The following is a 22,565-nucleotide window of genomic DNA, read 5'->3' as shown; positions in this document are numbered from 1 at the left end:
GTTTGTGAAAACGCAACCAGTTTGCTTAAAACAGTTGAAAAAAAAAAATCGTAACAAGCTTGAATATTTACTGTAACAAAAATACCGCATTATTACAACTTGTTTTATTCACAATAAATTGTATACAATATTAAAACATTTGATTTAAAATTCAACCTAACCTAACTTGGCCAAGTCGTTAAAGTGGCACACTATAATCTCAGCTGCGTGCCCTCAACATTGGCACTATCACCATCAAGCACCAACATTTGTGTGCCTTGAATATACATATCTAAAATTTGCAATGTACAATGTGCTATAAATCGAACAAACGGTCGAACGTCGCCCACATTTGCGACGTTAAGTGCATCATAATACTTATCTCTTTGCTCTTTTAAAATCATTATTGGAGGATAACCACCACGCAGAAGAATCAAATTCATAATTAATCTACTTGTGCGTCCATTTCCATCTACAAACGGATGGATATCGACTAGTTTGTAATGGGCTAAAGCTGCGTATCGCACCGGATGCATATTCCTAGCTTCCTCGGAATTTAACCAGTTCACGTAACTCTCCATTAACTCCGGCACTTTTTCAGCTGATGGTGGAATGTGGCGCCCAACAAATACCTACAATGTTAATTATGACTTTCTCAAACGGTTGAAAAATGAAAAAGGTGAAAAGCGAAGAAAAATGTTGCTGCCTCGGTGGGAATCGAACCACACACTCCCCGCTTGCCGGCAGGTATCCTGACCACTAGACCACGAAGCCGCTTATCTTTCTTCGCTTAAATTAATAAATACATACTTTGGTACCACGGAATACACCAGATGTGAGAGGGTCCACGTGTCCCATTACCCTCTTATGCATCTGTAATATGTCATCAACGGTAATATATTCCTTCCTGGCTAAGCTTTTCACATACTTTAGTGCCAACTGCAAACCCAAAACTTCATTATGCTCTATTATACTTTTTCCTTGGATGACTTGTCCTGTCTCTAGCAAAGTTCGCAACTGCTCTACCGTCATAGTATTACCTTCAATACCAACAGTATGATAAATATGTAAATAATAAGCTTGTTTTTTCAGAGTTTCAAAATTGTAGGTATCAAATTGCTTCTTCAAGTAGTCTTTCTTTTTATCTATACTTTTAAATAATTCTAAATCCAGTCGGTCCACCACTGGAGATGTTCTTTTATGGTTAACTAAAGCAGCTGCATGGGTTGGCGAATGTGTGAGAGCCTGTAAATAATATTAATATGTAAAAATTAAAACTAAAACTGTTACTTACTTTAAAATATAATTCATCTGCTGTAACCACATCATCTCGTATTTGTTCAAGAAATTCTCCATACCAATTCAGCACGTCCGGATTATCTGGAGCTATAGCTGTTGCGTGTTCCAGAAGTTTAAGCGCTTTGTGGTCTTTTCCAGCTAGTTTAAATCCTATCGCCGCTTGTAATATGTTAAAAATTTCAGAATTTGTTGACTTTACATTAAAACTGGCACTCTTGTCCAAGAATGTGGTATCATGTGTTGGTGAATGATGAGATTCCAGAAGGGCATTTAAATTACTTAGGATAAAATTCTCATTGGAGTGATCTTCGATGGCATTAAATGAGTAACTTAATGCGAAATTGTTGTTTGAATCTGTGGCTATTAAATCTTCGAATATCGGTGCGTAACTTGTTTCTTTTTTGTAAAAATTATAGTGTAAATAATAGTGTTGGATGATTATGATTAAAATGCACAATAAACAAATTAGTATAGAAATAATAAATAAAAGAATGTTACAGTAAATCTTCATATTACGTGTCTTCCCAAATTTTATGTTGATTTTCTGCTGTAACTTCCATTATAAAACATATGATTGATGAAAAAATTACACGTAAATTAAAATAATTTGTTTTTGAGGTTATACATTTTCGCCCATTTTTGATTTTTGACCATTTCTTGACATTTCTGAAATTTTGACAAGTAATTTAGGGATTTTTATTTTATAGTGTTGCTTTGGTGACTTTTCATTATTTTTACCAAAAATAAGCGAAATTTTTAAAATTAGGCCGTCTTCTTCATAGAATGCTCGCAAAATAATAAACCATTTCATCTTATGCCCTCACTCTACAAATATTGTTGGTTGCCTATATACAATATAAATGTTACAAATATAGAATTAATAATTCTATGGTTACAAGCAAAATGTACAAACATTTTAAAATTACAAGAAATAAAAATTAAACAAAAATTTGGACCTACACCTCCGTTCACTTTTAGATGCGCCTGTTTTTGTCATTTTGGGTCTATCACCTACCTGCTATACCAAATAACGTTTAAATTTTTGTAGTGTTGAAATCCTAACATATTTTGTTAACTCGTTTGTTGAAAAAATGTATCGTGTGATAAAAAGTTCTCTATGACATACGTGAAGATAAACGTTATTTTATTTTATCAATAGTAGAAAAATATTTGAAACATTGTGTACCTATTTTACATACATATACACTTACCTTCAAATTTTGTTTTTACCCGAAACGTTCAGATTTTGGAAAAAAATCAAAATTATAAAACAACATTTTGCAATGTAATTTTGAATCTGCAAAACCGAATGCTTTGAAATTTTGCAGATGTTTTAAAATTATGATAAGCATGATAAATTTTTAATCAAAATATATTTGCTTAAAAAAATTGATGACGTCAGTTCAAAATTTTACACAAATCCTATCTAAAATGTTCAAAATATGATTTGTACTTGTAATTTCTCATTCTATTCATAAAAAAAATCCATATTCGTTAATAAATTATCGACTTACTATTTTTCTAAATTGAATATTTTTTTCATTTTTAAATACAATTTGTTCATTTTGCTTTAAATAGAAGTGATTTTTTTTAATAAAATTTATTTTAAAACAAACTAATGACTTCAAATTCAATCACATCAAAATTTTCGGGAAAAAAAAGCAGCATTTTTTTTGTATTTTATTGCTTACATTAAGAACATGTTAGAAAATATATAAAAATTTTTAAATGCGAAAACGAGTAAGTATTATTGAACAACAAGCTCGAATGGGGGCTGATAAAGAACACCTCAGTCATTGGTCCATCTATCGACTTTGGTACAGACCAATTCGTGGAAATTTGCAAACTCTTGCGAATAGTTTGTCGCTCCATTTGTTCATGCTGGTGGAGGAGGAGGTGGAGGTGGAGGTGGGTTGGGAGCGGTAAGTGTTGCTCAATAAGCTCTGAAGTACAAAACGAGATTGTAGATTAATAACACCCGGTATTTCAGTAGTTGGTTAAAATCAGGGTTAACTAACCTTGGTTAAATTTTAACCAAAACTTTAACCAAGAACCGGTATTTCAGTGTCGAAAATTTGGTTAAGTATATTCTGGTTAACTAACCATTATTTCTCTTAAGTTGGTATCGTAATTGGTCTACCAGTTGAAAAGAGCATGTGCGAGGATATATTCTTTCATATTTTGGTGGGCGTGTAGGCGTTTTTATAACCTCACTTTTGCTTTATTTACATTTTGATTGTGAAAGTGTTGTTTCTTTTTAAGTGAATCGTGTGAAAAATAATTTAAAAAAATGGCAAATATTTACTCTTCTAGCGATAGTGACTCAGACGATGAGCAAGTTATTAATTTTGTTGTCCGCTTGGGACGAATTCGCAAAGTTCCTAGAATACAGATACGAAAGGACCATTTTAATTACTGGGACGACCAAGAATTTTATTGTAGGTTCAGACTGTCAAAAGAATCTGTAACAAATTTGTTACATTCAATTCATGATGTCATAAAGCATCCGACAAATTGGTATAAAATATACAATTTAAAATAATATAAGCTGTTTAATGAATCTATTTCAGGAATCACGCTCTTACATCAATGGAAATGTTGTTAATTACACTCCGATTTTTCGCGACAGGCAGTTTCTTAATTGTAATTGGAGATTTTGGAGGTGTTCACAAGAGTACTGTGGGAAAAGCAATAAACAGAGTGAGTGAAAGACAAAACTGGTCATAAAAATGTTACCTATGTTACAATAAATTGAAGGTTACAAGAGCTATTGCAAATTTGCGGGAAGAATACATAAAATTTCCTCAAACAGAAGAAGAAATCTCTATAGTGCAGCAAGGTTTTTATCAACTTGCAAGATTCCCACGAGTTGTTGGTGCTTTAGATTGCACACATATCAAAATAAAGTCACCGGGTATGTTAATAAGGTATTTTGTGTTAACGGACATTAGTATAGAAAATTTTGCAGGTGGAGAAAATGCTGAAATTTATCGCAATCGGAAAAATTTTTTCTCCCTGAATGTGCAAACAATTGCTGCTTCTAATTTAAAAATAATAAATATTGTAGCAAGATGGCCCGGTTCTGCTCACGACTCAACAATTTTTAGAAATTCTGAGATTTGCAGAAAATTTCAAAATGCAGAAATGGAGCGTGCAATACTTGTTGGGGATGCAGGTTACCCTATTCAAAATTTTTTAATGACGCCATTGGCAGTGACAAATACAATTGCTCAAAATTTATATAACGAGTCACTGATTAGAACACGAAACCCAGTTGAACGTTCTTATGGTGTTTGGAAACGACGCTTCCCGATTTTAAGCAATGGCATAAATCTACACCTACGAATGGTTCCCTGGGTAATTGTAGCCACAGCAGTCTTGCATAATATCGCAATTTTAAACGACGAAGATGAACCACCTCCCTTAAATCTCGAAGAGCAAAGAGCTTTTGATTTGGCAGATGATGTACCAGTTGCTGATGATGTAAATAGAAATAATAACAACAGAGCAAGAAATGAATTCATTGCATATTTTGCAAATTTGTAAATTTACATACATAATGTAGAAGTTTATAAATTATTTCTAAATTCATTAAATGCAATTTCAGCTCATGTTCCGCTCTATGCTTTAGTTGGTTTAGTATTTTTCATTGTTCACATCACTTATGTATTCATCTAACCAAGTAAATAAAAACAAAATTATATGAAATTAATTTATTATATCTCACTGATTTACTGATTATTATCAACATCGGAGAACGTGATTTGTTGTTTCAACAATGTCATCCTTAATGCATGCTCCTCCTGCATTAATTTCAATTTTACACAATGTTCTTCTTCACGATGTCGCAGTTTTTGCTCATGTTCCTCCTGCAATTGGTTCTTCATTATTGCATGGATTTCCTGTTTTTGCTTGTGGTCTTCTTCAAGTAACTTTTTTTTGAAAACTGAGTTGTTCCTTTTCTCGTCGGCAAGCTGACACCATTTGTAATTAGTAATATTTCCACCCACTCTTATTTTACCTGCGGAGTACATTTTATTTTCAAAGTTACTTATTACTATTATTAATTATGTCAAATCACCTTTCTTTGAAACATGTAGTGGTTTCGAGGGAAGCTTTTTTAACATCCTTGGAGTGTATTGTGACCAGTCTGAAAAAAAAAATAACCATGTGTTTAATGTTTAACAACACTTTATATCTTACCTAATTCATTTTCCTGCGTATCCCCCGGTTGTGCAACTACGTCTTCTTCTAAAACTAAAAATAAAATATATATTATAATTTTAATAACAATTAATTTATTACTTTGCACTTACCTAATTGTGATGAAGAGGCACTGTTTTCTGTGAAGAAGCTGTTTGACGTCCCCATATTCTCTACAAAAAAGGTGTTATTATGAAATTTACAAGTATGTATATATTTTTTGTATAGCTACCTTCATTTTCAATCTCTGGGACAATTGAATCCTCAATTTCATTTCCGTTTCTTATTTCTTCTACATCTAAAACTTAAGAATCAATTATAACCATGTTGTTGTTATTTTAATGTCTAATAAGTGATAACTTACCATCATTATCACACACCGCTGGTAAACCTGTCAATCTGTCTCCCAAAATTTCGCGGACAGTTGCGTCTACTGACGTCTCTGTTGGGCCTTTGGAGGGACCACCGCCAGTGCCTCGTGCGTATTTTTTATCGTGGGCAAAATTGCGAACTGCGGTTTTTTTTAAATTTGTCCATTTGTCTTTTAGATTCCTGGACGTTCGAGGCACGGTACCAGAAATGGCATTAAATGTTTCTGTCAACTTCTCCCAGGCTATCCCCTTTTGCTTATTATTGACGATTCCAGTTTCTTTGCACTCGATCACCTTCTTGTTTTGTCTAACCAAATCTACAAGTAGGCAAATTTCTTGTGTTTCAAAATTTTTTGATCTAACACGTTCACGTTCACTGTTCATCCTGTAGCTTTTATTATATACTTAACAGAGAAAAAAAACACAACAACAGGCACGAGGTACACGAGAAAACGAGGTTAGAATGGTGATTAATAACAAGAACAACTGTCAAAACTGGTCTTCAAAATGTCTCCCAAAATTTCGCGGACAGTGGCGTCTACTGCGCATGTGTTAACCAAAAAAATAATGGTTAAACCACCTAGCTGGGCTGGGTTAAAGTAACCAAGAAATTTAACCGTCAAATATCTTAACCCCACACTGAAATACACTTAACCAAAACTTTTTTTGGTTAACTATAATTTCTTGGTTTAACCAACAACTGAAATACCGGGCCTAAGCTGGGTTGGTGTGACGGGTGACGTGAGAGCGATCGTGTGAAAGCGGCTTTACACGGTACAATCTTTACGTCAAACTAATTTAAAATAAACAAAGTAAAGTTGACCATGGAATAAATCTGAAGATGTACAATAATTTAACCTTTTTATGATCTAGATTTTAAGAATAACATAGAAAACGTGGTCAAAAATATGCTGGTGTTTCAGAGCGCAATGGCAGCATGTACTTACTTTTTTCACAGCCACCTTGGGGTAGTCTTAGGCGAAACCGTAACACCAACAATGTGATGACGTCACCTCAAAGTTCTATTTAGAGTAAATGGGTTTTAAATTGTGTTAAATAACATACACCTATGCGCGTAGTTTATGAATCCGTATTGAATTTTTACCCAAGACATCCAAATTTTTGGGCAAAAATCAAAATTATAAAACAATATTTTGCAATTTAATTTTGAATCTGCAAAATCGAAAGCTTTGAAATCTTACAAATATTTTAAAGTTATCGTAGGCATTATCAAAATGTATAAGAACTCTGTTTATCCCTCCCAAAAATTTCATGACTTATCAAAATTTTGCCCAATAAATTTTATCTAAAATATGAAAAATATTATGACTATACTTGTGGTTTATCAATGTATTCATAGTTTTTAAATTACTTATGAAATATATTTAAAGTAGGTAACCAACGGGAAAAATGTATTTTCAGTTTCTTAGTAGATGGTTAACTTCGACTGTTTATGTGTATACTTCAAAATAATTCGACTGTTAGCACGTTTAGATTACCAGCAGCGGATTTGTGCTAAAAAAAAACGAGATTTGTGTGATTTTGTCTTCTCCGTTTTTTTAAGAACGCCAATATAATGATATCATCATTTTGAGTATATTAGTTATAATAATTATCTCTATTACTTTGTTGTTATTGCTTAATGTTTGATAACGTTGATAGAACATTGATACTTTTCATATCTACATACAGACGTCGGTTATATAACGTTTAAGAATTTATTTGTTTTGGCATACAATGATTCAACAATGCTATATTTAAAAAGTTGTATCATGTGACAGTTCGTCATTTTGAAAAAATGATACGGCGTTCTTCAGAGTGTGGTAATTACTTTAGAGTTGTGCACTGTAACAGATAAAGAAAACTGGTTGGGGTCAGGTATCACCACATTATCGAGGCCGTGCATTATTACTCCTATATTGAGAACTCTTTGGAAATCATACAGAAATGGTGTTTATATTAAACATAGAGAGGAAAGATGAACAATGACGAAAAATTTAATGATGAGATTGTCAATTCGCACCCGCGTAATTGAAATGAACCAATAGTACGACTGCAAATCGAGGAGTACGAGTACATGCGCAGTACATCTTAACATAAAAAATTAAATTAAAACAATAAAATAACAATAACTGAATTATTATTTTAATTTTTGACGATATTCTTTTATTTTAGAGGTTGCATTTGCAACACGTACCATATACATCTGTAGTAGTATCCAAACACCTGCAGTTTGTACAGGATGTATAAATAACTTTCTAATTTATATCTTATCTGCTTTTGTTACGCAAAAAAAAAACAAAAACTAAAATACACCCACGTACACAAATGAATCAATCATAGCTGCACGTTTTATAAACAAACAAAAATTGCGATTTTTTTTTAATAAACACGTGGTCATCGAAAACAAAATAACTGGGATGAATAACCCCTCCGGTCATTTGCGCACGAGTCGCCCATGGGCATGCCATAAATAGCACACGCTCAGATGGCGAGTGTACGCACCTCTTCAATTTTTACGACAGGTGACACTTGACGTCATCGTGTCGAATAAAGAATTTAGCAAATGCAAGCGCGAATTGCTTTAATAAATAAAGAATTTCTCAAGAAATAAACGTTGCAATGTTAATAGACGTCGATACATCGGCATTTCTGCAAATTTTTCATTGCTTTATAATCCGCCACAGCCACCTGCGTTTCTCGATCAGATAAGGATTTCTGATCCTCCAGCCACGTTTGATTCACCTGGTCGTATACCCAGCGTCCCAAAAATCCGACAGAACGCAAATTAATAACGCAAAATCTTGCGCGATCCTCGTTCTTCGTGCGTGATTTTTTACAGAGGCTGAGTAAGGAGCAATAACTCGTCGGCACAAAAAAATCGCAAGTCCGTTCATTGACTCCGCAGGATTGCCAAATTGAAAATTTAGCTTTTAGCAACAAAGAAAAAAGTGCAAGCGGATTTTTGTGATGGAGTAAGTGAAGTAATGATGTCACACAAGCAACAATGTGCATAGTGCATAGTTGCATTATAAATGCATCAAGGCCTACGTGTGGAAAGCAGTTTAGATACGGAAGGCGAAGGAGGTGCTCTGTTTGTCGCGTCGGGGAGGACATCAAAACTGACATCGTCGAATTGTTGGTTTGGTAATGTTGGCAGAACTGTCTTGCGCGCTAGTCTGCTATGGCGTGTTATGCTGTGTGAAATCGGTGAATTATTTTTTAATTGTTAAAAAATGGGTTTATAAAGTGGTTTATTTAGTTCAAATGGTGTTCATATATAGTGTTAAGGGTTGCGTTAGTTGATATCGACCCATGTGTGCTCTGGAATTGAAATTGCACTCTCCGGCGGGGGCAGAACCAGTGTTATACACTTGGCCGTTAACCTCAGGACGAGGAAACGTAAGATAATAATTAGCGCCTTTGTTTTCGCCAGAATGAGCAAATTCAGCCTCAAAATTAACCTCAAAGTCGGCCCAAGCACGTAACCTCAATTCCTCAATACAGAATCACGGTTCTACAACTCCACTTGTTCGTCATTAATCCGTGTTTTACTCACGTTTCCCGGAATTATTACACACACTAGTCATTTCGTGTCATTTCCTCATTGCGACCATCAATGGGTATTTTCGAATCTTAGCGGGATTCAACGAAAATAGCTTGTTTACACAAGTACACGTAAAAAATCCTCTAAAAATAAATCACCTCGTGCGAGCGATCCGTGGGAGTAGTACACACTCAAAAATCATATCATTGAAAAAACAAACGCTTTCCTCAAACTAAACAAAGCGACTCAAAAGCACAACGCAAAACACACACGTGCCGACTTTGTTTTGGTCAATTTAAAAACCTTCAATGCCAAGTTTGACCCACTCACTTCATGTCCTTACGTTATTCCAGTCCTGAATTTCTCAGTGCCAGGCTCGCTTGTGCACCAATCTGTTGCGAAATGACGATAAAATTTGAAAAAAAAAAGCTATGAATCGAAAGTTTTAACCGTTTATTGTTGTAGGATAAGCATGATGGTGCCCTTGAGATTGTTGAAACCATCAGGTAAACATCAATAAAGTGCGACTCTCGACGGTCATACTCGATTTTTCATTTCTAGATGGGTTTGCGAAGATCTGCCAGAGCTTAAACTGCCGTTGGAAAACAACGTACTCTGTGATTACAATACTAAGGATTATGAAAGTATGAAGAACCTCTGTGATCGGTTCAATCGCGCTATTGACAGTGTCGTGGCTTTGGTAAGTGTTTTTTTACAACAGTTCTAAGACGTTTTCTCATTAATGCAAACGAGATGACTAAAGGTGGAAGTCTTTGTCAACAAGCAGCTTTGTGGATTCAGTTTTCTCCATTTTCTCCCAAAATAGACTATTGATTATTGGCACGGCGAAAATACAGACACCAAGGTGCTTCTTAAAATAACAATGGTTTTGCTGTGAAAACATTTCTTTGTCTTCTCTCTGCATTTCAATTTTAAACTTGTCAACTCATTTTATTTGCATAATTTAAGGTTTCTATAGGTTTTATAAAACAAACCCTCGCAAACATCTATAATTGTACAATAAATCGTGTCATGAATAGAGATGATTTCAAACTTTACATTAACGTGACAGGGAATATTAAAGCTTGTTATTTATTGGCGTCTAAGGTTTTCAATTTCTAAGTCCAAGTCGAAGTGGACCATGATTTACCACTAAGCAGTCAAAGTTGTTGAAGAAAAAGGTTTCAAACATGAAATTATAATATTTTGTAGGGTTCCACATGAATTATTAAATTCTTTGAAAAAACAGTGTTTGTACGTCAACTGAATCTTTTAAGCATGTGAAACCTGTTGAATATTGCGTTTTTGCTCGTCTAATAAAAGAACATTTTTGACATGCAAATGTAATTTGATTTTATTTTTTTTTTTTGATAATGTGAGTTAAATTTAACGCACAGCAACATTGATTTAGTAATCATAGAACACCCACTAAAATTTATGACGTCACCTGAAATAATAAATCAGTGTTGCTAAAAAAATGGTTTGAGAAGTGGTGTTAAAATTATATTCACCCCAAGTGGGTTTGACATATAGGCACCATTCGTTATTCTTCCAGACACTTGGAAAGTTCGATGTAGTACATTTTCGATGAAAGTTAAATTTTATTAACTCGAAATGTAATGCTAATGTGGTGTTGATCAGTCTCTCTGTAGTGTATTTCATTATAGATATTTTGAATGAGAGTTCCTAGACATTGTTTTCTTTCAGACAAGGTTGCTACTGTTTTTAAATTTCAAATATTTGCTTCATTATGCCTAATGTAAAGGAAATGATAGGTGGTGGTGTTTTTTAATGTATTGTTCTATTTAAAAGTCGAAAAACACGACTGCAATCATCTAAATCCATATTACATTAAACCGACACTCAGATGTTTAATTTATAGTTACTTCGTAATGAAAAGCTTCGTTTTAGTGTAGCTCGAATTTAGAATTGGTTTTGTCGCGGTATTTGTGAGATACTGAGTCCTTCTGAAATTTTTTTTTTATTACTGTTTATATGCTTCACTTCAGAATAACGTACTTTTGTTAATTATTATAGCAGTTTCTTAAGAAAAACATCTTTATGCACCTTGACTCCCCCCCCCAACTATTTTAATGATGTCGGAATAGCTGCCCAGCAACTCAATACTTGAAATCAGTATTTCAATATGATTTTCCTGGGAGTCATATTCCAAAAAAAAAAAACTGGTTTGGACTTCACTGAGATTCGAAGTCGGAACATTGAAATCTCGGTTTAAACTGTTTCTAGCCTTTGTTTTTGGTTAAAAACGTAATCGTTGCAGCTTTTTAGAGCCGCTACTAAACAAAAATTGTTTTAGACGTAACTTAAACCCGATTTTTTCGCTACGCAGGAAAAAGGAACATCGCTAACCGCCCAGCGTTTGAACAAGTACCCATCCAGAGGTCTTCTCCGCCACATTCTCCAACAAACCTACAATGCTGCCGTAACAGATCCCGAAAAACTAAACCAGTACGAACCATTTTCGCCTGAGGTGTATGGCGAAACATCCTACGATCTAGTTTGTCAAATGATCGATCAAATCGACGTAACTCCCGACGATGTGTTCATTGATCTCGGTTCCGGCGTCGGCCAAGTTGTCCTACAGATGGCGGCGGCGACACCTTGCAAAATATGCTTTGGTATCGAGAAAGCGGAAGTTCCTAGTCGATACGCAGACGCGATGAATAGATATTTCCGCACGTGGATGTCGTGGTACGGCAAGAAGTACGGCGAATATAAGCTGATACGGAGCGATTTTCTTACCGAAGAACATCGCGAGAAGATCGCCGAGGCAACGATCGTTTTTGTTAACAACTTTGCGTTTGGGCCGGCCGTGGACCATCAGTTGAAGGAGAGATTCGCGGATTTGAAGGACGGAGCGAGAATCGTGTCGTCGAAGAGTTTTTGTCCTTTGAATTTTAGAATTACGGATAGGAATTTGAGCGACATCGGGACGATTATGCATGTTTCGGAGATGTCTCCGATGAAGGGGTCGGTGTCGTGGACTGGGAAACCGGTGTCCTATTATCTGCACAGAATCGACAGGACTAAATTGGAACGGTACTTTCAGAGAATGAAGAAACCGCAACAGAAGGTAGGTTTGGTCGAAATATGAGGGTAATATGAGGAGAGTGAAGCTTTGGCTTTTGGAAGATCTTTTCCGATGGGAGTGGTACCGTTACGTTACGCTGTGGTAAAGAACAGTTTATAGTTTATTATGAAGTCTGTAAAGGTCACGTTTCTGAACCATCTTCCTTCCTCTCATGCTACCTGAATGGGTCTGAAGCTAAAGGTGTTACGAGTTCACGTCCCTGCTCTTGTAGAACGGATCTGACAATGAGAACAGTCGGAACGCACGTGAGAAAGCTAAGAAAGATCTTTCCAAACAGTTGAATTCGTCATCGGATTCGGATTTCGATGACCAGGATAGTAGCTATGGTCCGACAACGCGAAAAGCGTGGTCGGACTATTGCTCAACGAAAGGAAAGAGTAGTCAGTCGGAGGAAGAATGTACAACTAAGGTAAGTATATGGCGCGTTAGTTCGTCTTCGTTAACCCTTTTTCAGAATGGTAAACGGCAACCGAAGAAGCTCCGAAGAAAAATCCAACGCGGGAAGAACCAAACCCAAGCAGAAAATAAAACACAGAAGGCAGGACCAAGGGCCCGTCGAGGAAGAATGAAGAAGGGTAAACCGAAGAAGGCGATCAAGATCAACGGTTTGGATTTGCTTCACAACGAAACTCTTTTGAGTACTTCTCCTCAAGGTACTTTGTTTTACTATTCGTGATTTGTATTTTACTAATTAACGAATGTTTAGCTATAGGGAAGAAACTTCCACCTGCTCCTGGTTGCGTCGACCAGCAGTTAACCGCATTGAGTACCGAAATGGTTCATACGGAGTTGGATATACCTCAAGCTCCAGCTAGCACACCATACGGTCTACAAATTCTTCTTGATATGTTCAGAGCCCAGTATGTACAAATGTTAAATCAAATGAAGCAACCCACTTACAAAACCAGCGTCGAAAACCATATCAAACAAGAAAAGGAACGCAACAAGAAATTGCAGAATCGGGCTGCACAGTTAGAAAAACAAATTAAAGTTCTTATAGACGATAGCGTCGCACTTTTGAAAGCTCGGATGAGCGAGCTTGGAATAAACGCTACTTCGCCAGTCGATTTGTTGGCGAAAGCTAAAGAAATCGTTTGCAGGCACAAAGAACTTCAAGCTAAAGCTAGTAAATTACAAGGGCAAGTAGCTAGTCTTGAACAAGAACAAAATAATTTGGTTTTGCAACGGCAACAAGAAATCGTAGAGAAATACAACGGTAGAGATGCTTGTCACGAATTATCACCAATAGCTGCTCAAGAATATATTCTCCGCGAGATCTCGTCAACTTTGGCGCATCGTAAAAAGTTACACAACCAAGTTTCAAGATTAGAAGGTGAATTGTTAACTTTAGAAAAACAAACAGAAGAGAGAAAACAAGCGCAAGCGTTGGCTTCGCGTCAACAACAAACAAACGCGAAGCCGTCTCGAAAATCACGCGATTATAGAGCAAGGTCTCAAGATTGGCCCGACGTCCCCGATATTGCTAAAATCGAAGAACAGAACCCGGAGATTTTAGCACAGAAAATATTGGAAACCGGGCGCAAAATCGAAGCCAGTAAAATGTCGGCAAATTGTGGCAAAGTGATGTCTGGTACAAATAAAAATAGTAGTCATAGAGGTATAGTACGCAATAATATGCCGGCACCTTTACCGGTACCAAAACGTCAAAAAACAAACTACCCTCCCACGCAGAACACGGCGCGATCGCAGGAACCACCACGTTTAACCGATTTCGAAGATCGCTTGAAAAGCATCATCACGTCGGCTTTAAACGAAGACCAACAAAATCGAAAACGAGCGCAGAACCAAGTCTACAACCAGCAGCAACAACAACAAACTTACAATATGACTTTCCAAAATCAGTTCAAAACTGAGGAGAAACAAAAATTTGCCAGTGGTAAATACGGCCGCTGCGAGACTGTAGTCAAACAGAACGATGAGCGGAATTTCGCACATCAAGAGGGCTTGGCGGGCATGATGGAATGCTACAGAACAGAGGTTCCGAAGGTCTCTCCGCACGTTTCGCGACAAGTCCAGCCGGAACAACCCGACTATACCCAAGTTTCGCCCGCCAAATTGGCTTTGAGGCGGCATTTGTCTCAGGAGAAGTTGGCGGCGCAACATCATAGTTTCACCCCGTCGGAAGGAATAGTAGCGACGAGGACGATCGGCGATTTGATGTCCGGCGAAATCGAACGGACCTTAGAAATTTCGAATCAGTCGATCATCAATGCCGCCGTCGACATGAGCGACATACAGGGGACGGCCACGCTATCTTCACGATCGGTTGTTAATGCCAATCTTCCACCTCGTCCAGAGAGGGTCAAGGTGCCAAATAACGAAGTACAGAAGAAATCAGAACCGATGAGACAGGTCTACAGTCCGATATCGAGGCCGTCGTCTACAGAGGGTAAGTAATTTCAGCGAAATTTACATGTACATCGTAACAAATTATCACTGATCGGAAAATTAAAATGCCAAAGCCCGCTAGTGATATTGCAAAATTAATAAATAAAAAAAAAATCACGAACGTTAGTAAGTTAACTTCTTGGCCAAGTATTTCGTATTAATGAAAAACTTGAAATATTCTCGTCGTTGACACTTTGACGCGGTAGAGATCACACAATTTAAGTTAAACATGCTGAGGGCCGGTTTATCAATGCTCAGTTAAAAGTGTCTGTTAAGTAACTGTCAGATAAGGGTAACTAGCAGTTAACGGAGGTAAAGTGTTTATCAATGCACGATGTTTCTTCCAGTTTCGTAGCTCGAAGTTTAGCTGTTACTCTCTTAAGTTGGTAACGCTCACCCCACTGGAAATGAGTTGTGATTGGTCAGTTCAAAACTACCCCGACCTTGAAAGTTCCATCAGATTCGATCCGCATTCGGTATTCAACAGAGACTTTAAATACATAGACTGGCTGTTAGTAACATTTCTAATGCATTTTGGTGAAGCCACGGCGCATGGTAGTATGGACGCCATTGCTATAACTTTTATGTCAAATTAAGTGAGGTTGTGGTGGTTAGCAGCAGTAGTTTCTAGTACAGAACGTTTCTAGACCTCGAAATAAAAGTGGTTGTGTGTCGGGACTTACGAGATTGTTTGTAAATAATAATAATTAAAAATGATTTGGTAACTAAAATGTTTGCCTTAACTTTGCGAAGTAGGACCATACATTTTTTTTCTACATAATGAACATTGTTTAGTATGGATTACGTAAATAATTCTTATTTTAATTTATTGCTTAAATTAATTTTGAGAAATTATTTGACTCTCGGAATAGGTTATGAGTGCCGCTTAAGTACTGAGCGTGAAAAAGCTATCTCTTTAAGACAAAAATTCACGAAATTAATTTTGTTTCAAGGACATTAATATTTTTAAAGGAATTTACATATACATATAGATAGTCTTATGCTAAATAAATAATTACAATTTGTTGTCTTTTTTATTTAACAATTTAAATTGCATTTTGTGACCGGAAAATTCAAATTTCGCGCACTTACGGTTATAAGCAATATGGCGGTCGAAAAACTTCACGTTTTTCCTGACACAGCCAGTCTATCTATTAAAGTCTCTGGTATTCAACGATTGTATATCGCGTTTCACGTGATCAATCATGAAAAAGCAAAATTTAGCATTAGAAAAAAAGTATTGGAAATTAAAAATGAAACAAGTAGGTACACCTATAAATAAATAAATACAGAGAGATCGAAAAAGAAATTAGTCAAAGTTGGCCATGCACGAAAAGACGTTTGTCTTAATTTAAAATAATTTTTTATTAATCGTCACGTTGAGAAAAGTAATTTGCACTGTTATCAAACGAAATTAAAGCTTTTTTGTTATTAGAATCTTCTGAAATGGGATAAATTTTAGACAAAATTGGAAAACAGTGATTTTAATTCATTCTTATGTGTTTTAAAAGTAGGCGTCATTATTCTAATTTTAAACTGTCAATTTGACATTTAATAAAAAAAAAATAAATTACCCTACCACCGTCATTACGGCAAACGGCTTGTCGTGCATGGCCTACTTCGATTAATTTCTTTTTCGATCTCAAATCAGACTTTTGAGAAAATAATCAGCTAATAATAAGTGTTTTTCTCATCTTTTCTCTGTTAATTTGTTGCACAACATAAGTCCTCATTAAAATATTGTTAAATTCATAACAGATTTATTTGGATTTGTTAGGTTATGTTGCCACTAACTGGTAGATAACGTTTTAACTGACAGTTTGAACTGTCAGTTAATTTATCAGGCACTTTAACCACCAGTTTTGAGCTAGTGGGTAATGATAAACAGGTTAACTCACAGACAAGCTTTAAGTGCCAGTTACTTTAACTTAACTGCGCATTGATAAACCGGCCCTGAGCCTTACAACCGGGTGTGACGTGCGCACGTAGAAAATAGTTCAATTGCAGACCCGACGCACTTTTTACTTCTGCGCATGTTTACAATTGTGTTGACTTAGATTGAGCTCTAACCTTAGATCATATAATAAATAGATACCACCATGCCGTGTTCTTTCCCTAGCAGAGCCTGTGACGACATCCGCCTGTCACACATCTCTCTCGTGCATGGAGAGATTACAATGAAGCTATCCTTGCCTGATCACTATTTGAATTTTGCGCGCCTAAATTTTAGGAAGTATGTCTGAACTAACTTCGTACGAAAGATGTTGACAGCTTGATTTTATAAATAATTCACAGTAGATAATGAAAGGAATAGTAAATTATTGGGCAGCAATTGTGATCTTTTATGATTACATCACTTAAAATAGGATCTTTGTTCTAAATTCTAAAATTGTTTTTTGTACAACAACTCGAAAGAGAGGTTAGAAGAAACATCTGTCAAAAGCGATTTGTTGCGCTGGTGCCGCACAAAAATGGAAGTGAAATAGACATATACAGATGAAATGCATATAACAAAGATGAAGATGTGGTGATCACACAAGGATAGCATTATACTACTCCTCTTGACGTAGAAAACGACAACAGATAGCTTCATGTCTAGTCACAGCTTTCAGTTTGAGTATTGGTATCTATTTATTATATGATCTAAGGCTCTAACATGTTATAAAGAACATAATACAGTTATGGCATAGTAAAACTTTTAAAGCAGTTGAAATTTGCTCTTATGCTTCAATAGCAAGTCTTAAAATGATTAAAAGACTTCGTCATGCGTTGTTTTTTTCCAGGTTTGGAAGGTCTGGCCTATACTCCTCTTCCTCGCGCTGATATTCGACCGTATCACGAGTCGTATTTTACCGACGTGAAACCTCCGCTCGAAGGTGAACCAATCCGTAACAACTTCGTTGCCGAGGGTTTAGCGGCGAGTTTGCAAGCTCGAGTGTTGAGCGGGCCTCAAATTAAAGAAGAAGTGGACGTTTATGATCGAAGGAGTTACGTACAACAGAACATGTTACCTGCTATACCTTCATATCAAGACCAGAATGATGCTATAAAAAGCGAGAGTATCAGTGATTGCCAGTACAAAAGAGAATCGCCTATAATTCAAGGACCGATTCGAAATCCGCTGAAGAGAAATTATGAAGCCCATCGGCAGGCTTTCGTTAATAACGTATCACCTGAACCACATTCGAACACTTCGACGCCGTTGGTCGATGAAGTTCAAGAACCACCTCGCGTCAGGAAATGTAACGAAGAAGGTAAGGTTTTTGTTTCGCTGCGATTTATTACTAGTGATTTTGTTTCTGGTATATTTTTAGTTTAGCAGTTTCTTTAGTATTGTAATATATTTTCTTAAGTAGTTAATTCGTCAGTTAAGACCTGGAGTTTTTTTTTTTTTTTTTTTTTTGTTTATAGTTAGGTAGAATTATTGCTTCTGACAAAATTACTACTAACACTTCAACAATATTTCGTATTGAGTTTTTGTTAGCTTAATTGAAATTTTTTGATACATTTGAAATTTTTATCTTTAATTACCAACACTAAAATGAAAGAAGCCACTTGTGTCATACAGTTTAATATCATTTTTCTTAACTTTCGGTTGAGGGTTCATGAAGGTAGCGCTTTTCTTTTATCGTTTTAACTTGTACTAACAAATTTCCGAATTTGTCAAGTAATTTCAATTTGAGACAGTCTCCTATTTTGTTTCTGGCAGTGCAATCAGTTTACATTTTTTTATAGTTAGAGATTAAGGTCCAAAGTACAGCGAAAAAATATTTCAGATTTTTGTCACTAGATAAAAGTGATCTGATCTCTCAAAAAATACGCAATTTTTGTCAGAAAAAAAAATGACACTTGTCGAGAAACACTTAATTCAGACTGAAATATGTGTGTCTGAGTAGATTTTAGTTGAATTTACAGGATTTGGACTTATATTGGCAAAAATGTAACGATTGTGTAAGTTATAGAAATATTAAAATTGTGAATGGTGTATATCGTGTGATAACTTGTATTTATTGGAACTGCGTTATAATTTCGTTGCGCATAAAGTGTCATTTTTTCCGAACGAAGTTATAAAAAAGGTTCGATGGTTATTATATATGTATATACAAATTATACATATATAATAGATGTTGTGTGTATTTTTTGAGATGGCGAGCTTTAAGATAGTGTAAAATTTGTTCCAGTAAAGTTCGTGTAAGATCCCTTTGTCGAGTGATGAAAAGTTCGGCAATAAACACAGCCAGGGTAAAATTGTAAGAAAAGTGTTACATTCTTTTTATTTTTCTCTTTTTCAGAGCCATTGGTCGGACGTGTAACGGCCATCTTCGCTTGATTTATTGCCGAATAGTTCCTCACTCGTCAAAGTAACTTTAGCACATACGCTCTCATTTCAGGCGTATGCGCATGTGTTTGGTGCTTTTAGGTGATTAATGAAAGTTGCGGTCCACCAGAAAGTAAATATGGTACAGAACTGTGTTTAGATTAATGTTTCGTTGTTGTGGATGTGGTTCGAAATCCGAAATATTTTTTTCTTTTCGTTGTCACTTGTGGGCGATGCGGTGTGAGAGTAGCTTTAAACTGAACGCTTTTGCTTGATTTTTTACAGCACATGATTTTTTATATATATATTTTTGATTGCTTTTGAATTTTCGTTTTCTCTGTACGTTCTAGGACTTGTTGTGGTGTTGGAGTAAGTTTAGGTTAATTAGTTTAAAGAAAAGAGAGAGACACATTATTGCACGATTAAAACTTTTGTCTCGTAGTTTCGGCCATACTAAATTTGGTACGAAAAGTTTTTCGTGTTATAATGGTACTTGGTGTTGAAATTCTTATATTTACTGTAGTTTGTTTGCGTTGACTAGGAGGCAGCACATTCAGGCATGCACAATCACACGCGCACAATATAGCGCATGCATAATACCCCTACCATACTAGATTTAGATGGCTGATTAAGTTTGGTGGTAAGTAGCTTTGCGCTATTATTTTCATTTTGCTGAGCTCTTTTTAATTATTATCTTGGTGATGGTATTTTTGATTGATTTCGATTCAAATCCCATTTGATTTCATTTTGTTTCCACAGTGTTGGTACTTAAATTCAATTATTTTTATGTTTATTATAGGCATCTTACCTAACCTCACCCCCGAAAACAATTCAATAACGAATAATCTCTCTCTAGATGCCGACGTTGAGGAAGAAGGCGAAGAATCAAAATGGCAAGATCGGATCAGTTCTGGTTTCGATCGTCTGGTGGCGTTCGCTTCGACCGAACTGGATAAACGGCGACGGTCGACCGAAGGTAATGACAGTTGTAATACGTCACCGGATTCCGGTATAGGGCACGGCGATTTGCCCCCTTCTTCCATAACGGTGGCCCCCGCTAAGCAGGCTTTGAAATTGAATCCGAATTCTAAGCCTTCTTTGTTCAAAATGCCAAATAAAATTTACTTGGAGAGCCCTCCGATCGGGGAGGGGAACGACGACGGTCCTCCGAGGACACCGTCGCCGTCTTCTCTGAGTAACGTTCCGTTAGACTACAGCCCAGAACCACCAAACGAATTAAGTCAGCCGCGCTTAAATCCGGCTTTACTTAAGTATCAAAGAGAAGATAAGAAAGTAAAGCCTGATCAACACTACAAAAAGAAATTTTACTACAGGGAACAGTGGAGGGATGATTCTTGGCAAAACCGAGGGCACGAGAGGTACTGTTCGTGGAAAAATTAAATGTTGATGATACGTTCAGATGAAAAGGCAGTTGTTTTTTTTTTATTATTATTATTATCTTCTCATTCGTTTGCAATGACGTTACGATTTCACACAGCAAGCAGATCAGTGAAGCGGTTAGATTTCTACTAGTTAATTTACCTATTTTATCTTTTATTTATATTATATTATTTATCTCCGTCAAAACTATACAACTTGATTTATACACATTTTTGTGGTTTTGAGCTTTACTTTTTTAAACTTAGGTAATTTTATCAAAATGGTAAAAGGCTTCTCACACACGTTTAAATATTCGATTGTTTTAGCTTTTAACGAAACTTCATCACTATGTGTTCATATGAGAAAATATTTAATCGTGTGGGGCAGTGACCGCGTCGGGTTACACCATCATCAGGTGTAAATTCGAGTGGTTATTCTAGCATTTCGATGTTATGATAGATGCTCACAAGTCAATTACATTTCCAATTCGCTTAACGAAATCATGGAATTTGAAATTTTTGGTTGATTGGATTCCAAACGGGGACCAACTAATTCAGATTTTATGATTGAGGAGGTAGTGAGAAAATGGACAAGATTTATAGCATCGATTGCTTAGATGTGTAAATGTTTTCAAATTATTAGAAAATTTTGTGAAGTAGTAAAATTGTAAATTTACTTTTTCTAGAATGTATAAATGGAGACTGTAACTTTGTGTTCATAAAATGGGAATGATTTTAAGGAGTTGCATTAATTTATTCGATTACTTGTAGAGTATTTTAATTTTTACTAACGTATTCAAGACAAACACTGCCTAATAAATCTCATACAAATGTTTTCAAAATTACTAAATAATTTATTTGTACATTGTACATATGTTTTTAGCATTAGGACTAGTTATTTAGGAACACCTTATTGTAAAAAGCATAGTTAATTTAAAACAAGAGAGAAACATGGGTTACGTGAAGCGATTCAACTACCTATGTTCTGTATTTGAAAACCGATTTTTACGTACAAGTGTAATACTGCCATTTTCACAGTTCATAAATTTTTATTAAAAGTATTTGTCATTTATATTGAAATAACTGACTTGTACTTGTTAAAGTGTTATGCTTGTAATCGTTTTGAGAAGTAGTTCAAATCGTATTGCACTGTTCGACATCATAAAACACAAGTCTCTGTGAATACAAGATTTGGAGGCTTTTGACATATGTGTACAAAGTTCGGGAAACTGTCATTGCAAACTTTTTTTTTATATATATCTATATATATTTGTATATACAGTTGTCATTACATTCGGTTTCAATACATATTTTAACTTTTTGCAAAAACAGTTTACACCTTTGTATCGACTTTTGATTATAATTTTCATGGGCATCTTTCCAAAAATCATAAGTGATATTTTATCGATTTTTGTACAAAAGTACTTTTGTTATTATTGTAGCCGTGTCTTTATTGATTCATTTGTTGTCATTTCTCATTATATTATAGTTTATTTTTTTAGTGCTAATCTTTTTGATGTTAAAACTTTTTTTGAAGTTTTGTTTGTTAAATTTTATTTCTGCGTGAACTGTACACACTATATTATTATATTCATTTTTGATGTTTGAATGCAATCATTTCAGTCTTTATTTCCCTAAATTTTCGATTTTGGCATGTTAAAATAAATCGACTCATCATCTCATGAAACACATCTCGCGAAAAGCCAAAGTTTTATCTACTAATTCAATACTTTGTGACTGAATTTTTTTTTAATCTTTGTAAGAGTTCAGTGGTCAAAAAATAGAAAAGGATAGCTCTCAGGATTACTATGAATGTGAATAAGACTAGGGATAGAGTGTATGTTACATGTAAACAATAAGTTGGTAATTATGGTATCCTTTTAACTGCCATTAATTTAATAAACACTTCTATGTAACCTTGAATTATTAAACCTACCCCCAACTGCGA

The 22,565-nt window shown here is 35.5% G+C and overlaps 4 protein-coding genes across 12 annotated transcripts; 2 read left to right on the top strand and 2 right to left on the bottom strand.

Annotated features, from left to right (window-relative positions):
• Positions 1-89: 89 nt before the first annotated feature.
• On the bottom strand, positions 90-1,939 carry Fic (Fic domain-containing protein). The gene is made up of 3 exons (XM_064073426.1): positions 1,274-1,939; positions 790-1,224; positions 90-611 (listed from the first exon to the last, which is right to left on the bottom strand). The coding sequence occupies exons 1-3, from the start codon at positions 1,787-1,789 to the stop codon at positions 192-194; spliced, it is 1,371 nt and encodes a 456-aa protein (XP_063929496.1). The 5' UTR covers positions 1,790-1,939; the 3' UTR covers positions 90-191.
• Positions 1,940-3,203: 1,264 nt separating this feature from the next.
• LOC135141501 (putative nuclease HARBI1) lies at positions 3,204-4,986 on the top strand. The gene is made up of 4 exons (XM_064072646.1): positions 3,204-3,795; positions 3,849-3,978; positions 4,036-4,192; positions 4,247-4,986. Exons 1-4 carry the CDS (start codon positions 3,569-3,571, stop codon positions 4,822-4,824), a joined length of 1,092 nt encoding a protein of 363 aa, XP_063928716.1. The 5' UTR covers positions 3,204-3,568; the 3' UTR covers positions 4,825-4,986.
• Positions 4,977-6,602, bottom strand: LOC135141502 (uncharacterized). 2 transcript variants are annotated; one of them, XM_064072647.1, is made up of 6 exons: positions 5,846-6,602; positions 5,714-5,785; positions 5,595-5,654; positions 5,482-5,535; positions 5,360-5,428; positions 4,977-5,299 (listed from the first exon to the last, which is right to left on the bottom strand). In XM_064072647.1, the coding sequence occupies exons 1-6, from the start codon at positions 6,234-6,236 to the stop codon at positions 5,010-5,012; spliced, it is 936 nt and encodes a 311-aa protein (XP_063928717.1). In that variant the 5' UTR covers positions 6,237-6,602; the 3' UTR covers positions 4,977-5,009. The 2 variants fall into 2 exon arrangements, with proteins under 2 accessions (XP_063928717.1, XP_063928718.1); XM_064072648.1 differs by having other exon boundaries at positions 5,714-5,779.
• A 2,334-nt stretch (positions 6,603-8,936) lies between these two features.
• Positions 8,937-22,533, top strand: Gpp (grappa). 8 transcript variants are annotated; one of them, XR_010282416.1, is made up of 9 exons: positions 9,944-10,099; positions 11,750-12,493; positions 12,723-13,164; positions 13,218-14,921; positions 17,704-18,174; positions 19,102-19,162; positions 19,213-19,380; positions 19,780-19,878; positions 20,095-20,185. XR_010282416.1 is itself a non-coding variant. In XM_064073026.1 (8 exons), exons 1-8 carry the CDS (start codon positions 9,168-9,170, stop codon positions 20,637-20,639), a joined length of 4,230 nt encoding a protein of 1,409 aa, XP_063929096.1. In that variant the 5' UTR covers positions 8,937-9,167; the 3' UTR covers positions 20,640-22,533. The 8 variants fall into 8 exon arrangements, 5 of the variants coding, with proteins under 5 accessions (XP_063929096.1, XP_063929095.1, XP_063929098.1 ...); XM_064073026.1 differs by lacking the exons at positions 19,102-19,162; positions 19,213-19,380; positions 19,780-19,878 and adding exons at positions 8,937-9,254; positions 9,865-9,905 and having other exon boundaries at positions 9,961-10,099; positions 20,038-22,533; XR_010282414.1 differs by lacking the exon at positions 19,102-19,162.
• The last annotated feature ends 32 nt before the right edge of the window (positions 22,534-22,565 follow it).

The sequence above is a fragment of the Zophobas morio genome, unplaced genomic scaffold (genome assembly GCF_036711695.1).
Source record: "Zophobas morio isolate AGI-343-1 ecotype UQ-CSIRO unplaced genomic scaffold, CSIRO_AGI_Zmor_V1 ptg000044l, whole genome shotgun sequence".
NCBI lineage: Eukaryota > Metazoa > Arthropoda > Insecta > Coleoptera > Tenebrionidae > Zophobas > Zophobas morio.
The sequence above is the reverse complement of the archived record's forward strand: the minus strand, read 5'-3'. Positions and strand labels throughout refer to the sequence as shown.

Coding starts and splice junctions, on each gene's coding strand:
- Fic (XM_064073426.1), bottom strand. CDS start 1,789: ATGAAGATTTACTGTAACATTCTTTTATTTATTATTTCTATACTAATT. Junction 1,225..1,273: donor CAGATGAATTATATTTTAAA/GTAAGTAACAGT, acceptor TATTATTTACAG/GCTCTCACACATTCGCCAAC. Junction 612..789: donor GTGTATTCCGTGGTACCAAA/GTATGTATTTAT, acceptor TTAACATTGTAG/GTATTTGTTGGGCGCCACAT.
- LOC135141501 (XM_064072646.1), top strand. CDS start 3,569: ATGGCAAATATTTACTCTTCTAGCGATAGTGACTCAGACGATGAGCAA. Junction 3,979..4,035: donor TGGGAAAAGCAATAAACAGA/GTGAGTGAAAGA, acceptor AATAAATTGAAG/GTTACAAGAGCTATTGCAAA. Junction 4,193..4,246: donor TATCAAAATAAAGTCACCGG/GTATGTTAATAA, acceptor AAAATTTTGCAG/GTGGAGAAAATGCTGAAATT.
- LOC135141502 (XM_064072647.1), bottom strand. CDS start 6,236: ATGAACAGTGAACGTGAACGTGTTAGATCAAAAAATTTTGAAACACAA. Junction 5,786..5,845: donor AGCGGTGTGTGATAATGATG/GTAAGTTATCAC, acceptor TTGATTCTTAAG/TTTTAGATGTAGAAGAAATA. Junction 5,429..5,481: donor TACGCAGGAAAATGAATTAG/GTAAGATATAAA, acceptor TTTTTTTTTCAG/ACTGGTCACAATACACTCCA.
- Gpp (XM_064073026.1), top strand. CDS start 9,168: ATGTGTGCTCTGGAATTGAAATTGCACTCTCCGGCGGGGGCAGAACCA. Junction 14,922..17,703: donor GAGGCCGTCGTCTACAGAGG/GTAAGTAATTTC, acceptor GTTTTTTTCCAG/GTTTGGAAGGTCTGGCCTAT. Junction 18,175..20,037: donor CAGGAAATGTAACGAAGAAG/GTAAGGTTTTTG, acceptor TGTTTATTATAG/GCATCTTACCTAACCTCACC.